Below are 24180 nucleotides of genomic sequence, written 5' to 3'. Positions count from 1 at the left end.
CTGCTACAAGATCTACTGGAAAACATCAACAGCCTTATATGGAACTTGTCTCTTTCTTTGTGGTCCCCTATAAAGACAAATGGTTTAACAGTATTTAACAGTAATTTAAAAGAGATGATAATCTGGAATACTTCAATTTCTAAAGGTACTTATACGTAACATGGGCTTAGGTAATTTTCCTTACAAATTTTTCCTCTTAACTAGCACAATTAGTTGAGTATGTTGTAAGCAGTTCAGGTAGATGGATCACACAGTAATGATTAAGCCATCAGAAAAACATAAAAAAATGGTGGGGCACAGTATCAACTTCTAAATACATAGGTTTGTATCAAGTCCAGATTTCTTATGCCTTCAATGAGAGATAGTCTACAAAAGACTAAAATGCAAATACTGCATAACTGGAGAATGTATCAACTTGGATCTCAATTATTTCAGTCCTTCTTCACCATTAAATAAACAAGGTTTTGAAAGTCTCTTCTATTTAACTGACTGAAAACTTAAAATTAAATTTACAAGGTCTTTCTGACATCTTTTAAAGATGGAGCAGACTGAATCATTCACTATTTTCCTTAGCCTAATATTTCAGGGCCTAAGTTGCCTCTTAAAATTTCATCAAATAATAAATTTTATAACTCATTTTCTTAAGAAAGGTTTTGCTGTTTTGTTTAGAATTTGAAAGTGACTCCCATGAAAATAATAATAGTGCATCTAAAAATAGAGTAGAGAAGAGGTAAAAGATATTTACTTCATAATGAAGAATGAAAAATATCAGTTCTATTTTGGATAAGCTAGTATAGAGGAAAGAAAAGATGAACAATTAGCTCTCTACCACAGTGATACTTCTGAGATAAAATCAGATTGTAACTCACTTCAAGCCAAATGTTCTCTTCAGGTTCATAGGTTACAAATGATTTATAGTCACCATTTCGTACTTAGCATTCTGGCTTTTCCCATATTGTAAATACTTCATAATCAAAGGATTTTCTTGTTTCAGAAATACCTTTGCTAAAATGGCTTAATACAACTCAAAGTGCTTTACATGAAAACAAATGTAAGTAAAATTTTTCTCTGTTTCTTTCCAGGAGGTAAAAAACCCCTCTCTATGTCTGGTGCCTATATTCCTCTTCTTTCACATTAGAGCTGTAAGTCTCCTCTTTCAGGTCACGTCTTCCACATAAAAGTGCTAAACTAATGCCGCTTAATGACAAATTAATGTCCATGAATAAAAAATACACCTCTAATAGCATAGAGTAATTTGCCATTACAATATCATCATTGGACATGCCCCTGGTTTAATACGATGTATTTAATTCATAACTTAATGAGTGATATATAAAAAGAGAGAGATGAACCCTGCAATTACATTTATGTGAGTCTGTCACCTTATTTGTAAAACCTTAGAGTCATTTACATTCAAATTAGAACAAATGAGTGATTTCACAAAGTGCAGTGATAAATGACCATTGCTGCACAAGACAGAACTGTATTTCCTTTGAAAACATTAACAGTTTCCTATTATTTGTTAAAAATTACAATGCATATTGCCCAGTGTTGTGTGAATAATGACTTTTTTACTGATTAGGTCAGAAGACTAATACGGAGTAAAAATAAATAATTTTTCTTTTCATTTTTTCTGATTTTAGCTTGAATTTCTCTGCTGAAACTGTTATGGACTCACACTGCCACCTGCTGCCCAGGCCCAGGTAGGAAAGCCCCGACTGCCTCATTTCAAGTCCAGTTCAGCCATTCTGGGTGTCATTTCTTGCAATAAACAAAATTTTCCTCCAGACCTCTAAGTGGACATGTCGCTGAGAACACAAGCAGATAAAGATAGCTGAACTATCCAGTTACAAATACCTCCATTTTGGAAGTGCATCCAAACTGCCTCAACTTGTAAGGAGAATTTAAATTGAAATACACTGGGGACAGGGAGAACATAAAACATTAGTATCGATCAGATGGCAATAAAACCAAAGAAGAATTTTGTACACTAAGCATTTTGGCATTCATCAGGCCCTGTTTACAGCTTTATAAAAATACTGGAAAGATTCCAGAAGCAGAAATCTTTCAGGGAATGATAGACAGAAAGGTCATCTAAAGAGTCTACACTGGCTAAAATGACAACATGAGAAGGGCAGGGAGGGAAACTGTGAAGCCGTACAGTTTCCCTGCTCCTATTTAAAACACACACCAAAGCTGCTTGCCCTTCCTGACAGAACCTGCAAAGAGATGGCAGATCCAGCACTGAGTGTCTCCTCCCAATTTGTGACCTCTCCTCTCCTGTAACTTTGCTGCAGAGGACTGGCAATGTGTCCCCATACAGCTACCTAGACAGCTTGGGAGCTCTGATCTTGCCAGCAATAGTTAATCTAGATGCTGCAGCATCATTTTTTTACACATCCCTCATCAGTTTCAATACACACTGCAGATAAATAGCAGCAAGTGGATTATAGTAAGAATGGGATTCAAAGTGACTGGGTATTGTCACTTTGGTATATTTTCAACTTCCTCACTGATACCAATTGAAAAATGGAAAAAAAAACCCACCATAATTTTTTCCCTGAGTCTCATTTTAAGTGGAACCACATTTCATATATATAGATTATTATCTCTGAAATGTATCAGTATATTAAAGAGATAGCAGAAAAAAAATCCCCAAGTTATTTTTGAGCTTTGTCCAAGAACTGTTCTAATGACTATCAATGGCTCAATGACAACAGCTGACAAAACCTGCTCCTTCAAAAAATAGCAGGCTAGCACAGCAACAACTGGTTGTGTAACACTTAAAAACAGGGAAAGGTAAGACATTATTTTTGTCTACTTTGTATTCTTAGCATGGGAAGGTTACTTCACCACAGGATAAAGCTGGTAGACTTAAGCTTGCTGGTGGTGACTAATTCTGGGGGATTGAGGGGAGTGTGCAGAGTGTGCATGCATGTACTTAGATTAAAAACTCAGTATTAGTTAAAAAAAGCAAGCCTTGGTTGCTAGATGACCTTTAGATTTTCTTTCCAGCAGTTTAATTCGCTCTATATGAAAAACCCAGGAGCTAAAATCCCAACTGATCTGGGGCTTCTAGCAATACAAAGGTGATGCTCTCAATCTCTGGTGTAGGAATTAATTCATCTCTGAAGGAGTTTATCTTAGTGAAAGTTAGGATTGTCACTGGCACTGTTCCAAATGGAGAAGTTTGGTTTAAGAAAAATAAATAGCTTTGAAGCTCTGGCTTACCCACATACATAAACCATGCACACTCCTTTTAATCCACACACAAATTCATTTGTAGCTTCTTCCATTTAAAAACAGTAACATATTTCAATCTACAACACATTCAGATAGTTTAAAATTAGAAGAAGAAAATATTTAGATCATTAGGAATTTGTACACCAGGAAAAAAACCTGTTTTTCAAGCCTAAATTGACCATTAGAGAAGAAGGTTAAAAATCAAATGCCCCTACCCAAGATAACTTGCCTGTTTCAATTATTACCATTAATTATTCCAGAAGGATTTGTCAGTTGATTAATCTTATTTTTGTATCCCAAGTCTGATCCTCCTCACTGTCTGTTTTTGTATACAAGTAACCAGAGCAGGACAGCACAGAGGCAGCTCCAAGAAAATTCCAGTTGACTGCTGTTGTACAATGCTGGGCCCAGGCTTATTTTAGTCACTCACCTAAAATGTTCTTTCCTTTTTATCTTAAATTAGCTGTCTTCAAAGATGGCATGACTGACATCAGTAGCAAGCAAGCAGAGTTCCATTTAAAGTAATGAAGCTTCTAAAAAGTAATCTGATACATTTACCATTTAGCAGGGAACTTAATGCACTTAAAACTAATAGGAAAACTGGCATCAAAGCTTCAAGTTCACCTGACATAAAAAACATTTAGGATACCAAGAAGAATTTTTACAATTCAGAATAACTTCAGGGGCAATCAGGATCATCACTGCTCATGTCTACTATACCTACTCCTCCTAGGAACTATGAGAATAAGAAATAATTTCCAGAATTAAGGAACTATGAGAATAATAATTTCCAGAATAAAGTACAAGGACAGTCACTTCAAATAAGTCTGTACTGAAACTATGCCACTGTCCAACCAATATACATAACATAAATCATATCCCTGACTCTGTCCAGTGTGTAAACTTAATTTGTTCTTCACAAAAGGTGCCTAATCTGGCAACAGAAAATTAAAGGGATAAATGCAATCTAACAGTAATGCCACATCCTGCCTCTCAGAAATGAGTCTAAGCTTTGCTTTGGATTGCTCTGCAACTTCTGAACTCCTCACCCACAAGTATCATACCATGACTGTATTCAGGATGTACCTAGAACTCCACTGAAAAAAAATATTATACTTCAGAATATACATAAAAATCACTTAGCTTTGAGATTTCAATTATGGGCAGTCCAATATCCCAGATGCCTGAATGCCAGTGGAAATCAACCTCTGCTTTAAAAACCAATTACTACCCACACAATACTGAGCTGTTGTTGATCAGAAGAAGGAAATTCCATTAAAAACTTACACTCTCGACAGCATTCCCTCCTTATCAAGACTCTTTGATTGTTGAAATAATTTGCAGTTTGTGGCTCTCTGGTACTGAATACACAAACAGTTGAGGAAAAAGACAAAAATTTCTCAGATCTACAAGCAGTTATGTAACTCAGACATACTCATGAAACAAACATTTTTATGTTCTGAATAAATGTTTTAACACATTTATTCTCTTGCATAAGAATAAAGTTGTCACATATCCTTCAGAAAAACATTCACAAGCTTTAAAGTGCAAAATAGGTCATCACAAAGACATTACCTAATACCATGTTCTCTACCGTTCCATTTAAAAAGTCCCTTTTCAGATGACCTCCACATTTAATGCCTTTGATTCGTTATCTCTTGCTTTTTCCTAAATCATGTGACAAACATGGTCCACTTTTAAAAGGCAAAGGAGATATTCAGATAACCCATTCCTGTTTTATTGCCAAGTTTTCCTATTGGCTGCAGCTCTCTGCATTAGCCCATTCTGAAATACCTCAGCCAAAACTGACAATCAACCTGAGCTGGAGGAAGAACCTGGGAAACAAGAACCTAAGAGAATTGGAGGTGCAGGCTACAAGCAAATGCTGTGTGAGTGATCACAGACCTTAGTGCCACTGAAGGAACACCAAGTTCAAGCCTTTAGCTCTCCCACACCTCTGCAGCAGATAAGGAAAATGCATTGCCTTACCGTTTGTTCAGCCTGAGACAGATGTGTGCTCTTACAAGCCTTGTTTCAATGTTTAATGTACCTGAGAATTATGCAGATGACATGAGAGATTCATGAATATGTATGTATCTCAAATAAAATACATCAGCATGCTTCAAAAGAGTCCCCTTCTACAAATGAAGCTAGAAACAAAACCCCCAAACAGCAGAGGTTGTGGAATAATCATAATTCAAGATATGAAAATGCTGATTTGGGGGGAGAAGTTTCATTACACAAAGCTGGAATTAAGACCAAAAATAGGGAATACTTGGGCATTTCTCTTGTTTGCAAATAAAGAAAATATTATTTACCATAATAATATTTTACCATAAAATATTATTTACCATAAAACCATAGTTTTAAAATGAAAACTAGTAAATTATCAAATCTAAAATGAGCATGAGTTTTCAAATGAAAATACTGAATCAACATTAGATGCAACAGAACATTTGATAATGAGAAGTTTATAGATGATAAAATGCATTTAAGAAACTAGTAGTGTTGTCAGAAACCTCCACTGCATTGCCTAATTGAGGGTAGGGAGAAAATGTTCCTCTCACTTTTCCTGTCTTTCCTTTGATTGAGAATTCTTTTTAAAAAATGCCATAAATGCAATTTAAACAATTTGTTAAAGAATTATTTTTTTCAATTCATCAAAACATTAAAGTCCTCTAAGCTCTTTAGTCTATAAAAAGAGGATCTGTCATAGTCAAAATAACATTTTGTTTATTCTGAGACAACCAAGAGGAAATTCCTTAAAGACCAGTCAATATAAAAGTCAGCATTGGTTGGAAATTGTTCTGTCCTCAGCAAACTAGAAATAATTCTTGACAATCAGACACTTCAGCAATCACCTTAGATGAATCAGATCTTTACAGTATTCTTTGGAACCCCACAGACTACCAATGTGCCTTGAAACAGATACATGAACAGGCAATGCCAATTGCATTTGTAGCCAAAAAACTCCATCCTTATTGAAATGCATGGCATTATTACAGGCCCCAGATAAAAGTATCAAAAAGAGATGAAAGTGTTCAAGACAGTTCCAATGAACTGTCAGGCTGGAAGATCTAGAGAAGAGCTGGAACGAGTGCTAACAATAAGAGCAGCACTCATACAGGAAAAGCTTGGTCTAATCAAAACAGTTAAAGGCAATCCTAACAAGTTAAAACTCTGTGTCATCATTACACAACAATAAATGACAGCTAGATCCCACACACTGTATTTTCTGAATTCAGGCTAAACTAAGCTAAGTTCATGATAGCTGAACAATCCAAAACAGCATGAAAGAAATTCAGCAGCACTGTAAATGAAGAACTCTGGCACACTAGTTCATCAGAGAGAAGGGAAAGGGCAAGCACTATTCCCTTTCCAGCATCCGTATCACAGCACATGGGGTGACAAGGCACCCCAGTTACCAACTGCAGAGAGGATAAGTGGTTTTAAGGAAGCCTTCTTTATCTACTTGGATTTCATTTGCAGATAGTACTAAAATAAAGCAAGAGCTATTTTTTAAAGTCACACAGTACTATGTAGAACATAAATAGATATTTGATTTAATTAGTTTGGACCTGAAAGATGTCACAGTTTTAAGGTACGTGCAGTACCTTGTTAACCTCTGCTAAAAAGACTTGCAGCAACCACTCAAGGCTGATTACTTGCATGGACTGCAACCATACAAACAAACAAGGCAGGTAAATTCTTACTGTGATCTATGCAGACTGCAGACCTGTCTACATGTATGCCTTGCTGAGGTGAACTTGGTAAAAAAAAATACTGTAAAAAGAGTAAAATACAGCCTAAATCCCGATGTGGTATAAGCTACAGCCACCTCACACATGTGCATGCAGATTCCAAACCTTTATGATGAGATCCTGATTCAAAAATAGGTTACAGAACTAGCACTGCTCTTTGTCTTCCACCACATACTCTCCTCTTTTTTCCCCTTCGTCCACTACCTAATTCCTTATCTCAACTACTGTAAATCTGGACACTGGGTCCCACTTCCTCTTTATTTTGAGCGCAGTGTATCTCCAGTTGTCCCACCCTGGCACACTATTCAAGGCAAAACAGTGCTTTTTCACATCTTTCACACATCCCACAGAAACTGCAGACCACAACGTTGTGGTTTCTATGACTCATGAAAGACACAGTAATCTTGTTAAGTTGTAGAAATGGAAAAATCATGCAAATAAACATATGCATGAGCCAAATGCATCAAAAGACATGAAATTAACAGGAAAAGCACTAGCAGGAGAGGAATTAAAGCGCCTCTGATTATTTTCCAAGTTATTTTGTGGTTACACTTCATCTTAAAGGGCTTTTCCAACCTAAAGGTTTCTCTGACTGTCATGTCCAGAAAATTTTTAGTGCTCTGTTAATCACAGAGTCATTTGGAAGAAATATTCACTAACTCCAAGTGTTGGGTTTTTTATGGGGCTAGTGTGATTTTGGGATTGATTCATTTTTTAAATTCATTAGCAATTTATTTCTAAATAATTGACTATAGCTTGCACATTAAGGCCAAGATTCAAAGCACTTCTAACTCTTTAGTTGACTGTCTTTCCCCTGCAATGGCATTTGGATTAAAAGTGTTAAGATGATACTAAGAGAAGAGCTACAAATACCAGAGGCTACTCAACACAGGTAATAGAAAAGAAGTTTTAGTTTAGCCTAAACAGGACAAGTTAGCACAAGGGTTTATGTTGAGTATACTCCTACATCCTCTCACATCCCTACCTGATGAGCACAACAAACCAACTTTTTCCCACTCTTTAATATTTTCTGTAGCTTCTTTGCTGTAATAGTCTCTTTAGTTCAATTTCTGACAAAGTAAGAGCTACATAAGCATCAAAGACATATACTGACTGGTGTGTTTGAGGACCATTAAATACATTTTATATGACTACATGTGTTAGATTTATATCTTTCTCATGCCTGCCTGACAGTCAGTAGGTCAAATGGTCTTGTGGCTTATTTGGTATCTCACAGTTCTTATTTCTCAAACCAATCATCTTTCCCATGACAACCCATGTCTGTTTTCTCAGAAAAATTAAATCTCTTCCTGCATTCTTAAAAAAAACCCAAAAACAATTGCAGCCCTCTGTCAGCGCCTTTAACTTTCTAATCAATTAAATAAAAAATTAAATCAATTAAATATAAAGCACAAAACAATACCAACTTATTATCTGAATATACATTTTGAAGGGTTTCCTAAGGTTAACACTCAAAGAACAGATTCTTTCCCTGTAAGACACAAAGCCTTCAAGTACATCCTGAAGTTCTTAGCAGGAGATGCTGCATGCCCCTGGTGTGCAGGAGCTCAGCGTGCTGCCAAGCACACTCCCACTGCTCAAAGGCAGCTACACTGGGAAGGCAAGTGCACACTAAGAGCACTGTGCTGATGTGCATCTCCATGCCCAAGTGCTGCCCAGGTGCAGTTAACACATCCCATTGCAGAAACAGCGATGAAAAGTTACTGACAGGAGCAAACAGTTCTGTAGAACTGCTATTGCCATTTTATTTTTAGAAGGCTTTTCACAGATACCCGTCAAAGCCATGTTCTTGCTACCATCATACCATCATTCTTGCTGCCATTTCCTATACAAGCCAAGCTCAAAAAAAATCTTTACCACAACTCAATTTTTTTGTTTCATAAAGGAATTGGCATTACAGGCATAAGGCTCATTGAGAATAAGGTGCCATTAAAACAAGCCCTATTCCTTCAGCGAGAGGCTGCAGTGCCCTGGAATAAATGTCAATTTTCTGTTGTGAATTACACGTCTGAATTTGTCGCAAAACTCATGATCCTAATAGGGAAATATCTTCACATTTGGTACACTGAAGTAGAAGGCGGCAAATTCCCTGGTAAAAAGGGGAATCGTGCTGTGGACCATTCTTGCTTTCAGGAATGAAATGGACAAAACGGATGGAGGGATAAAGCATCGACCATAAACTGATACCCAAATTACACCCAAAAACCAGATCTCCCGAAATTCAGTTTTTGCCATTTAGATTACATCAGGTATTGTACTAATGGTCTCCTATCGAAATTAGGCTTGAAACAAAAGTGTACCAAACAGAAACAGCTGATCAGGCCAAAAAGCCTCACCTCAATGAGATAGTGAGAACATAAACTGAGAAGCTCCAGCAGCTGCAAATGACTCCCAGCTGCTAGGACGTCCTGTATCACCCCTGGTTCCAAGAGGATCTGTAAAGAAGAAAATGGAAGGTTTGTCATCTGGAAGATGTACTCAGAGTACTGGTAGAATATATGAAATATCTGAAATAACAAAGGCCTTTAAGTTAACATAAACAAGAGAATACAATAAAGCATATAGGGAACCCTCTACAGAATAGGGACAGATTTTCTAAAGTTCATCTGAATTCCCCAAAGGATTTTTAAACTTTTTTTCGTTATTTTCTTTTTCCTGTAAGAGTCCCAAAGTCACAATATCCCTTAAACCCTTTGAAACTAAATGTGTGCTGTTTAAGAAGGAGACTTTTCAAAATAACAGAAGCTCATTTTGTTATCTGTATACTCAGATCCTTCCACATATACTGATGAATCAGGCCAACAGAATTGACTCACAAGTCTCCACTAATAATCTTATTCAAGCATGTAAAACAAATATAGACTAGGAACACCCTGCCTATTCTGCATGGTGCCACTTTATAATTTTCCTAACCACTGTCTTCATTTGAGAGAGCAGGGCTCTGAAAGCACAATGAGCATGTTGCTGGGGAAGTGCCAGAGAGGGCATGGAAACCAAGACTGATTATTCAGCTACTTGCTGACATGAAACTCCTACTCATTTCAATTAAAATCGTGTACAGGCAGCAGTAAGGATAATTGGGCCACAGCTTATAGACCGCTGTCTTGGGGTCAGCTTGTTAGAGCATCCCTTTTGGGACACAAAAATGTCTTTGGGAATATGGACACTGGTCAGCTTCTTATTAGCAATCAGATGACAAACTATCTATATTAAAATCTTTTAAGTAGCACAACATCAAAAAAAAAATCAGAAATGCATGATAAAAATTAAATTTTCAAAGCTGCTTGCTATATTCAATTTTATCCTTGTACTTCCCCCGGCAACTTTGGTTTCACACCACATGAGGTCAGTCTCTCACTGCTCCACAGGGAAGCAAAGCTTGCTTTCAGATTCTTTTCTTTCTGCTCACACAATTCAGTTTTATCTCACAGCATCATTTGTGTACCTCAAGTGCAGCGGAATAAGGAAAATGGAAAACAAAAGGAAAGATATTCAAATGCATCTTTTGTAGTTTAACTATTTTTGAGGGAAATAAAAAAAAAGTGTATGCATTTCTTCAAGCAAAACCACAAAATATCTCCAACATAATGGATATATTAGGAGAAGGAGAGAAGGGGATTGATCCTTGCTTACATCAAGAACTCATTTACATTGAGTTCTGGCAGCATATGAAATCCTTAATGCTTGTGCAAATCACTGCATTTATTAATACTAGGTTTTAAGTGAACATTATATGTCATTTACATACTATATAAAACATGAAGGTTCTTTATCTAGCCAGAAATTCATGTAAGGATCCGACTGTAAATGAGAAGCAGGCCCAGCACAATCCAGGTTTTTGGCTGGTGCTGCTGAGGTTGCTATGAATTATGAGAGGTAGTTGAACAGAACAGATTTCAGTAACAAAAATATCTCCAACAGACACAGATTTAAAAAAAACAAACAAATAAAATCATGTCACTCTCAAGTATTTTCAAGTGAGAGCTCAAGGTCAGACTAAACAAGCTGGTATAGACCCTGCAGTGTTTTTCATTCAGACACGATTGACACTGAGGAGCTGCCATCCTCTGGCACATTACTTACTGTCAGCCAGAGAACCAGAACCCTAAGCAGATTAGTACCTTGTGGCATAGACAAACTGTATCTAACTGCAATAATATTCATGTCTTTGAAAGCTACAGCAATCCATTTTCAAATAACACTAATAGCACTCTGAGATAAGAAGTAGGACAAGAGGCAAGGAGGGTGGCAGGCTACTGTCTAGAGATGATTTGCACAAAGTCATCAACAAAAGTTCATTTCAAGGTGGCAGACGTATTTCTTACATATTCTTCCATTTTTACAGCCCTCCTTTACCACGCAATCTATATTCTACTGAGAAAACAGAATCACTTCTGTGCTTCCCAAGATAAGGGAGGAAAGTCTAGTTTATCTTTTCACAAAACTTCGCTTTAAAGTGAACTATCTGAACTTTTATTCAATACTCATTTGGATTTAGGCAAAAAAACCTAATTTACCTATTCTAAATGTTCACCACTGGGAAACTGCAGGCTGGTAAAATCCACAAGGAAAATAAAATTATAAGTAAAGAAGAAGAAAATATTGCAAGCCTTCCCTCTACTGAAACTGGGGTAATTCACAACTATTCCACACCTTTGAGCTTTTATACAATAAAGCAATTGCTTGGTTCTTATTAATTACCAACATAGGTGTTTATATGTCATACAGGCCTTCCAGCTCAATACTAACAGTAAATGCACATAAATACCAAATATTAACAGTAAATGCGCATAAACACCACCAAATGCACACCACAAGTACAAACAGTGACTGACTCTCCTCTGCTTGTCTAAATCTCAAAACAATAGATCTGAGGCCAAAAGAATGATGCTTATTGCAAATCAAGGAGAGTGAAACTAAGGTCTACTCTGGATTCACAACCTCAAAATTCATCATAATTCTCAGTGTGAAAATACAGAGAGAAGCTTAATCATTTTCTGTAATCCATCCTCAACCCAAGCATTATGAGGCATAATTACTGGGGCAGAAACTTAAGAGTAATTTGGACTCATCAAATTCAGACAAAAACTACAACCTCCATCAGTGAAGAATGTACTTACTCATGACACAGGCTACATTAGAGTGGCTGCTGCATTATTTTTACATTGAGATTAATTAGATGCACCTGGCTGCACCTTACAATCACCCCTGTATCCAATCCTTATTTTGAGGGGTTAATTTTCATTATACTTTCAACTTCTCTCTGGCATATGGTGGTACCCCAGAAAATCCCCTTAAGCACCCTTTCCCTGTATGTTACAGGCAGATCTTGTGGTACATGATCCATCCTTTCCTAAGCCATCAAGCCTGACATACTGCTAGTTTTCAAAATTATTTACTTTGACAAACTACTTTGCCCTGACAATGACTGTTTTCAAACAGGAAACCTGTTCCTCAAAGCTTCCTTTCTACTTACTCTCCATCATGCCACAAACCCCCCAGAGAAAATTCATAAAATACAGTCTGGTCCCTATTTTGGTCAGACCCACAAGCCCAAGAGATTGAAGCGATGCAAAATCTGGCTGTCTGTAACAGAATGTTGAGGTCACAAGATCTAGAAAGGCAGATTATGTAATTTCTTAGATACACTATTTTTAGACATATAATATTAATCTATCTGGAAATGTATCCACTTATACTTCGTGGATATATTGCAGAAAGTTTCTCTTCAAATGCAAGAACTAGAAAATGGCAAATTAAACCTGACTTTGTCAACCACATTATTGAGGCAGAAAAGGGAATTTTATAACCAGTCCCATTGTTATAGAAACACAGGGGCCTTAACACCCTGCCCCATATTTTTACCCTCCAGCCAGCAGTTCAAAACTAGAATTTATTCCCTCTTAGCCAAAGATTTCTTTCTTCCTTTCCCACCTCAACCTGCATCCCCTCCAACACCTTAGGACCAATGGGTAAGCATGGGAAAATACTTAACTGGTATCATGCATCTTTTCTCTCTCTTCAATCTTCTTTGAGACTTGTGGCAACAGAGGAAGAACCACCACCCTTTCCTAAGAACAACTACTCAGGCCTCACCTCCACATTGTCCAGATCAAAAACATCCCACTCTTTTAATCCTACCCTCCTACAGCCAAGAAAGCCCTATAGGCCTACCAAAAAAAATACTTTAAGGTCAGAGCAAAGAGGGCAATTACAGCCAAAAAAGAATGAAAAGGAAACTCCTTCAACTGTCCTTTCCAACAAATCAACTTAGAGCCTGAGGGAGAAGGTAAGATCCAGATTAACTGTCACATCTGTGGAGTCTCATGAGGTTTTTATCTGGAAAGAACAACTATAACATTCTATTCCCTGAATACTGCAGGCCACTATATTTATCCATACATTTTTAAAGACACTAAAAAATAGCTGCTTTAGGCCCAAGAAGGCTAAACTGCAAGTTGAAGATGCACTTTTATCACCTTCATTCCAGCTACTCATATATCCCTCATATTTTTCTCATTTTCATACAGCTGTTTATGGGACAATGGAAAAGTGAGATGGTGGCATGATTCACATTAAAAATACACCAGTATTATGCTGTAAACAGTAAGAAAATATGCAGCCATATTTAATGTGGGAGAAAATAACTTTCCAAAGACAGCACAGCACACAAGTGGTTTCTTAGTGCTTAATACCAAGTTCTCCTAAGTTCCATTTTCCAAGAATAAGGAAAGATGCAGCCCTGTCAGAAAATTCTAGAAAGTAAACTGTATGGAATTTAACACAGAAAACAAGAAAAAAATTTCTAAGATTCCTGCCAGTCTGATAAAAAAAAAAAATTCCTCCTTGACTCCCCTTGCAGTGATCAGCATCTCAAACAAGACAGGCATCAAACACAAGTATCAGTTGTTTTTGCCTGATGGAGATCATTCCATGTGCTTAAGAGCAATCAAACACCTTAACTTTTCTTTTAAAGTAATTTAGACTGCATTTCACTCCCAACCAGACAGCACTTCTGCCTGTCTCCCTGCTCATTCATGATTCAGCTGAATACTGAGCTCCTTGCACATTGACAAGTGCTGCTTCAAAAAAGTGAGTGAGGAGAGAAAGTTCTAGTCCCCTGCAGGCAACTGCCCAAAGCCCTGGCACACAATGTTTGGTAGCACTTGCCATAAAATCCAGATGTCTCATTAGCCAATGCCAGAAAGCATCATGACCAGCATTTCTCTGATGCATCATAATATTTTCCCAGAACATTAGAAGAAAACCCATGTTAAGTGCACAGCATACACATTATAAAATCACAGAATATTTCAATTTGAAAGGCTCCCATAAAGATCATCTAGTCCTATCTCCCTGCTAATTGCAGGGCCATCCAAAACTAATGTCCAGACATTCCTTGAACTCTGACAAGCTTGGTGTCATGACCACTTCCCTGGAGAGCCTGTTCCAGTGACCTGACACCTTTTCATCATGGCCAGCCTGAACTTTCCCTGACATAGCTTCACACCACCATTAAGTACCATTACTATAATTAAAGAGGGTTTGGATAAGCAAGACTCCAAGCAAATTCACTACTCTTTGAGAAGGTGTTTCATTACTTTAATCACTTTCAGCACTACAAAAGCTGTCTTGTCCCTAGCTAAATTCCTGTCCAGGGCAAAAAAAGTGAAATATTCAATTTTCTCTACAATTAACTACATAAAGTGAGTTAATTAAAGCTCTGTATTAGTCTAAGCCTTTTAGGCAATCTGCAGCTGAACTGGGTACCTAGGACCTAGCAGCTTTAAACCCTAGTGCTAAATACAGAAAAAATATTATCCTGAGAGAAGTGAAAAAATGAAGTGTCCAAATCTAAGTATCAAATTCATATTTTTTGCTTTGAAATTGCATTGAAAAATTATGTTACGTATTTACAGTAAGACACAGACCTGTTGTATTCAGTTATCCATCACTTTGGCATATGGTCCCCCGGTAGAAAAGAGCTGAATTCCCTTTTGCTAGGGACAGCAGGTAATTGAATTGAATCATTTTAATCTAAAAGCAGCCAGTGGAACTGCTGTGCACAGGATGCAGCGGGTCACTTACCCAAGAAAATCAACCATCACAATACAGCTTTGCAATACACCTCCACCCACAAGAGAGGGTCAACACAATAAGGGGCACTAAGATATTGACAGCTGCCTCACCTTGGTCTTAACTAAAAATGGCAGATGAAATACTGGTTGATCACCAGAAAAACTGCCAGCATCAGATGGGGAGGGGAGCAGATGAGAAATGAAAGCCAAGATTCTACAAGGGAATCCAAAAAATCATAAGGAGAAATAGTTGTACTTAGAAATAATAATTATTTCTACTATTTCTTTACTATCTAAGATCTTTTACTCTTTCATGGCTTTTTTAAAGAAATAACAAAGCTAAATGAACAATTTTTAAAAGGACCTGTAAGATAATACTTTAACTAATCAGAGGTTTGTGTGCATTAATTTGAAAAATCACATGATGGTACTCTACCAATTCCTGAAAGCTGTTTGGTAAAGTAATAATAGCTGTTAAGAGGATGACAGGTCTCAAACTAACTGAATACAAAGTAAAGGCAATAGTTAAATAGGATCACACTGGAAATGCATTGAAGTAATATTGGGAGCAGCATGCCTGGAAATAAAATGAAGTTCTAGATTTGTAACTGGAATAATATACTGATATTGCCTTTATTGAAACACTGCTGCTACATTAGCATTTTGTGAGTAAAAGAAAACCTGTTAAATATGGTAATAACAAAGTTTATAGCCTATTTTTGAATCATTGTAAGTGCAACTTTGTATGGTGCTTCTTTAAAAGAAAACATTTCAACATGCCATAGTTAGGAAGTAAGGCTATGTTAATCGTGGGCTAAGAAGGCATCAAAGGACAAATTACCCCCAAAATCCACTATGGGAAAAAGAGCTGAACATAAAAAGCCTCATTTATAACGGCTTCCCCACTAATTCTTCCTCACTAATTTCTGCTTTACTAATTCAGGATAATATTATAACTTAGGGAAGATGTAATTTCTATTAATACAAAAACAAAGTATTAGAGTTTAGGGGAAAAAACAGACCAGCCATTTAGAAAAATGACACTTAAGAGAACTTGGTACTAAGTACTAAGAAGCTACTAGAGTGCTGTACTATCATTGGAAAGTTATTTTCTCCCAAATGATTTCCTACCGTGATGCAACAAAATAAACACAGAGATTTCTTGCTTTGGTAATGTATTTTCAGGTCCTCAAATAAAATTCTATCTAAAGACAAAATATTTGTTGCCATAGATTAAAGACACAGGATGGAACATATGTTAACAAAGAAAAAAGATCCAAGTAAGAAACATTTCAGTATGCATGGGACTTATTTTGTATTTTTGTTGAATTAGGATCACAATCATCCACTGCAAATTAAAGCCAGTGCTCCCCTGACTTACCAGCCAACTACACTGGCCTATTTAGTGGCTACCCCACTCCTCCAAGATTATGTCTCTTTCTAACAAATTAGTTAAACTTTTTAAAAGGTAGTCAAAAAGAGCAGACAACAATGCCCACGAGTCTCTGACACAGTGACTTAGGCTCTTATTTTGACAGCAGGAATTGTGAGCTCCAAACTCTTTGCCTGGAAATGCTTCTCTATATGAGTATTCTAAAACAGATAGTTTGTAAATTGATTTGTAACTTGATCAATCTCCCTTCCAAGGCACATCTGACACTCACAAAATGCCCTTGTGAGAAGAAAGGGAGAATAATCCACTCACTGAGACTCTGGCCTGGCCTTACCACTGCCTGCTATGAAGTAATAGAGAGAATGACGTAAAAGCCCTTTTGGGAAGAAAGGATACAGCAACTACAACAGGAAAACAGTCACCTAAAAAGGAGAAGAACTGTATCTCTGAATTCTGAATATGTGGATTACATAGTAAAATACCTATGGACAAGACTAAATATATCTAAGACATTTTTTGCTGAAGATTTTATTATTAAAGTATTACTGAGAACATACACGCAAAGAACAAAATCAAGGTCTACAGCCATTCCTTTTGTCAGTTTTTATTTATTTCTGTAACAAAATTTCTTTCTTTGTAATTATTAAGGACCATTGTTATATATTAGTTCAGTTGGAGTTATATTATTTATACTTAATTTGAATTTTGATATATTCTTTTCTTCTGAACAATCAACTTTTCCTATAAAGCAAAATATTTTCAACAGTAATTACAATAAGGTACTGTCTGCCGAAGTGGACAGGAAGATGAAAGTTGTATTTGAAGTCTGCTGGAAGATTTCAAATTAACAAAAAGAGGCAAGGATAACAGAGTTTAATTACAGATTTCATGGTCATTCTAAAAATTAAATTTCTTCATTTTAATAACTTTCAAAAACTGCAGACACCAAATATTGCTGTTGTGCATTATTAAATATTTCCACCAGATGTCTCCAGCATATTAGTTTACACAGAAAGCTGCACTCAATTTGAAATGTAATGTGCCAAATAGAAATGTAGTATATTAAACAAGTAAAGAGAAGAAAGCTGCAACTAATTACTTATCTGTTTAGACATGGATATTTTAGGGAGATTCACAGTGTTGCCTAGGCAAACAGCAATTTTTTGAACTAACATTTTGGCCAAGTCTGCTTTAAAAAAAAAAAAAAAGAAGAGAGAGAGAGTTCATTGTTTTGACTTTTAAGAGGCACTTCATATCTTGATAGCCCCATACTTTCAGAGCAATATAAGGTTGTATTTGGCATGAGTGACTGTCAGATTATTGAGAAATACTCTTATAAATACAAGAAGAGTTTGCAAACCAAGCTAAAGACAATTCTGTTTTCAGGACTCTGATATAAGCATGGAGTAATCCAGTTATTTATTAATAGCCTTTGTGGATTACTCCCACTCACTACCTTGAAATGCTCACCCAGATTCTGTCAGTCTGAGTCTGAACACCAGCAATGCTCAATACAAACACAGTACCAGAAGAGAATTCCAAGGATGAAAGGGAAACACTGCTAATTCTCAGACCCACATTTCACCGAGTTGTGCTTCAAAGGCATCTTTGAACAACTCTTAGAGAATCCTTCTCATTTGTCTGTGCATCCAAGAAGCACTCGGTGCATCTGACAGACACGACAGAGCCAGCCTCGCCTTATAATCACTTCTATGTATGAGCAGCTACATACGTGCACATCTATATTTAACTCAGGAAACCCACTCACTTATTCAAAGTAGGTTATGCCTGAAAATGAGAGACTCAAAAGTCTAAAGGGCCAGCGACAGAAGGTACATATTTCCCAGGAATCTGAGGATATTATCCTGGAAGCAATCTGGGGTCATTTGCTGGGTTACACAAAAGCCACATTCATCCTTTCAAAGGTTTCCAATGTATTTTACACGGGTTTGTTAGACTGAATTTTGCAGAAAGATGGGGAATGCCTCTAATCACAGCATATGGGATGGATCAGATAGAAATCAATTACAACCCATCTTCTAAAATGATACTTTCATTTAACCAGAGTTTTCTCTTCAGAATAATCAACCTATAGTTTTAAATTACTAATATGACGATGTATAGGTACCTAACATTTTCATTTCAATCAAAGACAGTTCATTTTTAACAAAAGCTTTTAACTGAAAGAAAGAAAAGCATACCAATGACAAGTCATGTAGCTAATTCACTTATATAGTATGGCATCTCTGTTTATCATTTATATCAAAGATATCTTTGAATAAACAATGTTTTCCAAAACAGCATAAACTCAATTTTCCTTCAAAGAAATTCAAGTGCTAGTCTCCAAGACCAATGCTAAAGCATAACTGTTTTCTGAGCTGGTGACAAAAACAGCCCCTTTAATTTTTTCTCCCCTTACTTCTACTTAGTTTCCTTTAAAAATAAAAATGAAAAAACAAAAAACCCCACATAAGGCCATATACTCAATTCACAGTATGAAAGCAGATGCCTTAAATTTTTATAACCCAACGACTCTTCAGAATATCATAGTAGGGATTTAAGCCTTCCTTTTCAAAATTAACTAATAAACGTCACTAGTGCGTCAATGGACTCAACTGCCGTAGTGATATTCCAGAAATAGTTTGGTTATCTAGAATTTTCAAGTCCAAAGCAAAAATAGCTGAGTGTTCTGTGCTCACTATCCATGAACTCTGAACTGAGACAAAGTAACACAGCAACATTCTCCAAGCATGCAGTGCAGAGATATGCCACATTATAAATACTTCTTTTTTTCTTCTTTTTTTTTTTTTTTTTTTTGTTTGTTTTTGTTTTGGGGCTTTTATTTGGTAAAAGGCAGAGGGAAAAGGAGCATCACTCTTCATTTTCTGAAGTACCATAATGAATGGGCCAAAATGAAGATGTAAGGTAGCTATAAGCTTTTACAAAGATGCCTCAACTTCATCTGTCCAGAGAATAAGAGACTACTTTTCCCCTCAATTATATAATTTGTCAAACACAGTAGAGTTGATAAATATTTATTATAAGGGAAACACTTTTCTTTAAATTTAATTTAGCAAGGAGATTCAACTCACATTAAGATTTTATGAATAGTCAGGGAACCATAAAAAGGGCTTGCAAGACCTACATAGTTTCCTACCTGACAATGATGCACATAAAGCAGAGTTTTTATTAAACAATCCATCTAAAGAAAAAATCCACCACAGTACACAAAAATTAAGATCTGTTAAATCAAAATAGCTTGTACTGAGCACTGCACAAGAAAAATATTTTCTAGCATCTCTAAAAATGTCATACTCATTTTTTAATGCAGTTGCTTTTGATGGTGTCTCCTAATTTGAAGGACTGTACAATACCTGTCCAGTATATGCAAAGTCCAGGGCTTGTTTTAAACCAAGGCTTGTGACACCATGTAAATTCACCTCATCAGCTTCACTCTCAACCATGCAGAGACTGAACATTGCCTATGGGAAAAAACAGAAATGCCATTAAGAAATTTTGGATAAAAATTCCAAATAACAGCAGCCTCGAGAGTCAGAATGAGATCTATACCAAGTTTTCAGTAACACCACAGCAATCAATCTTGTAACTGAGTCCTTTTATCATTAAAGAAATACAAAAACTTATTCTAGATAAACAGAGAAATCGTTTTCTTTAATATACATATACTTCTTAATTAAGTCATTCAGGTGAAATCAGTGAGAACAGTCACACAATAAGGTATCATTCAATAAAAAAGGTAAATGGACTCTGGGAAAAGAATAATCTACACAAGCACCACTAAAAGCAATACTTATGTAGAGTATCATTGTATATAAGGAGCAATAAGCCATACACAATTACTTGATTAGAAGGGGCAGTTAAAAGCATCTTTTGTAAGTAATCCTTTTCAAATCAGCATCTCAGACTTGAATCCTTGTGAGAATCTTTTTCTTCTCATCCCCATTAAACTTCTTTGCCCTTCATTCTTCCCTCCCAACCTGCATTCCTGCTGCATTTCCTCTGCTTACCACTCCCTCCCTAATTATCAGCCCCATTCTCCATTCTTTGACACCCTCCCACACTTTTTTAACAAAATAGACCACTCAGTGTTTTTAAACCGTAAACTGTGAACAAATAAACTGAACACTTCTGCCATCTGCTACTACTAAAGAAAGTCTAAACTTAACCCCAGTAGGTTTTGTGCTTTACTCAACATCTTTAGGGAGGCTACCAGACTACACCTTGGGGAACTCCAGTAACAAAGCCCCACTCATGGATATAACCGTGTCTGCTACCTTCTTTCTATACTCTGTCTGATACCTGCAGAAGCTGAGTATCAGTCAATGAGCTCACTGGATTTCATATGTGCAACCTGTACACCAAGCAGTGCTGAATTTGAAAGGAAAAAAACAATCCCTACCCTCTCTAACCATTTAGTACATATGAATGACTACATCATCTTTACCCAAACTATTCCATCTTTCACCTAGACTCAGGTGACTTCAAGAACTGAGTGCTTTTGGCAAATAGTTAATTTCTTCAGAAAATATTAGTACTTTTCATCATTAAAACACTATAATTTGGCATAAATATGTTTCCTGGAAATCATCCAATATAAACAAGAATGACATTTATCATACAGTCATGCCTTCTGATTTTGCAATTTCTGTTGAATTAAAGTGATATCAGGGCTTCTTCCAAACTGGCAAGAGAAAAGAAGCAATAAATAGTTTAAAACTTTGTCAAACAAATACAGTAAGACACAGCCATTAAATGTACCTCAGGAGAAAAAAAACCCAAACTTCTAACAAGTCCAGCCACTTTTCTTACCCATTAAAAATGTAATATTTTGTTGTCATCTAGCAGCTAATGTGAGGTTTCAGAGCTTGCCAGGAGCTGCAAGGTACTCATCAGCCACCTACTCTTTGGAAAAGCAGACCTGCAGTGGCTGTCTGGGAGAGATAAGCTTCTCTTCTCAGAAATTCACTATCAGAAAAATATTTTGGAAAATATTCCTTTCACACACCAATTCCTGAATAAAGAGAGTAAAGTCTCAAAGGAACACCTGTCTGCCAAGGGGTAGATTTGCACACCTTCTGTACCCTCAACCCCGACACCGACTGCCTGCAGAAAGGCTGGGAATGCTGAGAGGTAAAAGATGCTCTGTGTCTTCTTGTGTCACAACCTGTGCATAGGAACCACCTAAAGACAGTGTGGTTACTAATACAGCTCTTATTCTGGTCATGGGATAATATTCCACACAATGAGTTAAGCTTACAAATACAAAGAAACACTTGACTGAATCCTATCTGTAAACCAGGAATCATTCCTATATGACTTCTATCTACACTTACTAACTTTACCTTAAGGAGATTATTTTAACACAGAGATTCCAACATGGTCTTTTCACAGGGTTTATTACTACACATAACTTAGTAAACTCAGCAGGATCAGACAACTAACTCAGTCACTGTCCATAATCACCCACAGAGCATCAGAAGCACAGCTCCAGCAGAGCTTTGACCCCTGCCAACTAGCATTATCCCAGGCAATGCTCAGACTATGGTCCAGGGGATAACTCAAGCCATGGCTGTTCCAAATAGGCAGCATGGACAAAGCCAAAATGTTCACAGAGGTTTAGCCATATTGTCACAAGCCTTGTTATGCCAGTCTTTTCAGGGCCAGAAAACAAGCCCTCATTCACCTTATTTATAACTACAGATATAGCCTAAGAGTGCAGTGGGCTATCAGAAGCTGCCAGTAAGACACAAAACTGTGGCTTTGTGGAGAATCAGAATGGTCTGGGTTGGAAGTGACCATAAAGATTATCTAGTTCCAACCCCCCTGCCATGCACAGAGGCACCTTCCACTAAACCAGCTTGTTGAAAGTCCCACCCAACCTGGCCTTGAAGACTTACACGGCTAGGGCACCCACAAATTCTCTGGCCATCCTCAGTACAGAATTTCTTCTAATATCTAATCTAAACCTACTTTCTTTCACTTAAACTGAAAGCCTTCCACCTTGTCCTATCACTACATGCCCTAATCAGAAGTCCCTCTCCAGCTTTCTTGAAGAGTCCCTCTACATAAGGAAAGGACACACAGCCTGAAACCTTCTCTTTTCCAGTCTGAACAAACACAATTCTCTCAACCTTTCTTCCAATCAGTTTGGTGGCCTTCTTTTGGACTCATTTCAACAGGTCAAAGTCCTTCCTATACTGAGGACCTCAAAGCAGGATGTAGCACGCCAGGTGGGGGTCTCATGAGAAGAGAATAGAGGGGAAATATCCCCTCCCTCTCCCTGCTGGCCACGCTGCTCTGGATGCAGCCCAGGACATGTTTGGCTTTCCAGGTTGTGAGTGCACATTGCTGGCTCATGTCCAGCCTCCCATCTCCCTCAAGTCCTTCTCAGCAGGGCTGCTCTCCATCTGTCCATCCCCCAGCCTGCCTTAATACTGGGGTTGCTGAGACCCAGGGGCAGCACACTGCACTTGGTCTTACTAAGCCACATGAGATTCCATGGGCCCATTTCTCAAGCTTGTCCAGGCCCCTCTGGATTGCATCCCATCCTTCAGGTGTGCTAACTGCAACACCCAGCTTGGTGTCATCTGCAAATCTGCCAGGAGTGCACTCAATCACTTTGATTAAGGTATTTAATAACACAGGTCCCAGTACAGACTCCTGAGGGAGTTGTCACTGATGCCCATCAGTAATCTAAGCCATTCACTTCTGGAAGCAACTGTCCAAACACTTTCTTCTCCATCTACCAGTCCTCTCATTGGACCCTCTCTAATTTAGAGGCAAGGATATTGTGGGAGACTGGGTAAAAGGCTTTACAGAAGTTCAGATAGATGATGTCTGTAGCTCTTCCCTTGTCCACTGCAGTAGTCACACCTCAAATATTCTGTGAAGGTTTTTGAAACTGAGTAGGAAATGCATCTATTTTTCAGGAAACAAGGCCAAAGAATTTGATCAAAAGACAAGGCCTGCAATGGTCCTCAGACAATTCACATTCAACTGAACTTGATTAGCCTCCAGGAAAGTAATCTCCCACTTAAATGAACTTTGTACTGCTCACTGATCCACACTACCTTCACCAGCAGGCAAATTTCCTTGTTAGCCTGATAGTTTTTGAGGTTTAATCCAGCATGAAAAAAAATCTGTTCTACCACAGGCAGAAGCTGAACTCAAACTCAGCCTTTAATTTGCACTCCTGTACCTGAATATTTTAGTTTCAGCTGAAAAAAAAATATGGACCATTACATTCTGATATGACACTTCACCAATACCTGGAGAATGAGTTATGGTTGAGCTGTTAAACACCAGTTTCAGACGCATCGCTGAAAATACTCTAAGGTTTTGTGAGCTTATACAGATCCATCAGTCATGCTTTTAATACAAGGCTACTACCCTACTTTATTTTTCCCTTGGGTACATTAAAAACAAGGCAATGAGATAAATATCTCAGGTGAATGCAGAAGTGGCAGACAAGAAAAACAAATGAAATACAAAATATTTGGACAAATGCACAACTCAAAGTCAACCCTATCAGAAAAGCTACCAAATTTGACTAAGCATGAAATGTTAATAATGTTATTTATTGGCTTAACTCAACAATGTTATTATACTTTATTTTAAAACAACTCGGCTTGAAATAAAATCTATTTGATTATGCCTCATTTCT

The 24180-nt window shown here is 37.2% G+C and overlaps 1 protein-coding gene across 5 annotated transcripts in view; it reads right to left on the bottom strand.

The window, feature by feature from the left end:
* Positions 1-24180, bottom strand: part of KLHL32 (kelch like family member 32) — a 118930-nt gene that overhangs the window by 51026 nt on the left and 43724 nt on the right. For 4 of the 5 annotated variants that reach the window (XM_063153044.1, XM_063153046.1, XM_063153045.1 and 1 more), the window contains exons 4-5: positions 19871-19978; positions 9362-9460 (exon numbers count right to left, since the gene is read on the bottom strand). In XM_063153044.1, the coding sequence (XP_063009114.1) occupies positions 9362-9460; positions 19871-19978 (207 nt within the window). The remainder of the gene's footprint in view (positions 1-9361; positions 9461-19870; positions 19979-24180) is intronic. The other variant, XM_063153048.1, reaches the window with a different exon arrangement.

This window comes from Melospiza melodia, chromosome 3 (assembly GCF_035770615.1).
Source record: "Melospiza melodia melodia isolate bMelMel2 chromosome 3, bMelMel2.pri, whole genome shotgun sequence".
Taxonomy (NCBI): Eukaryota; Metazoa; Chordata; class Aves; order Passeriformes; family Passerellidae; genus Melospiza; species Melospiza melodia.
The sequence above is the reverse complement of the archived record's forward strand: the minus strand, read 5'-3'. Positions and strand labels throughout refer to the sequence as shown.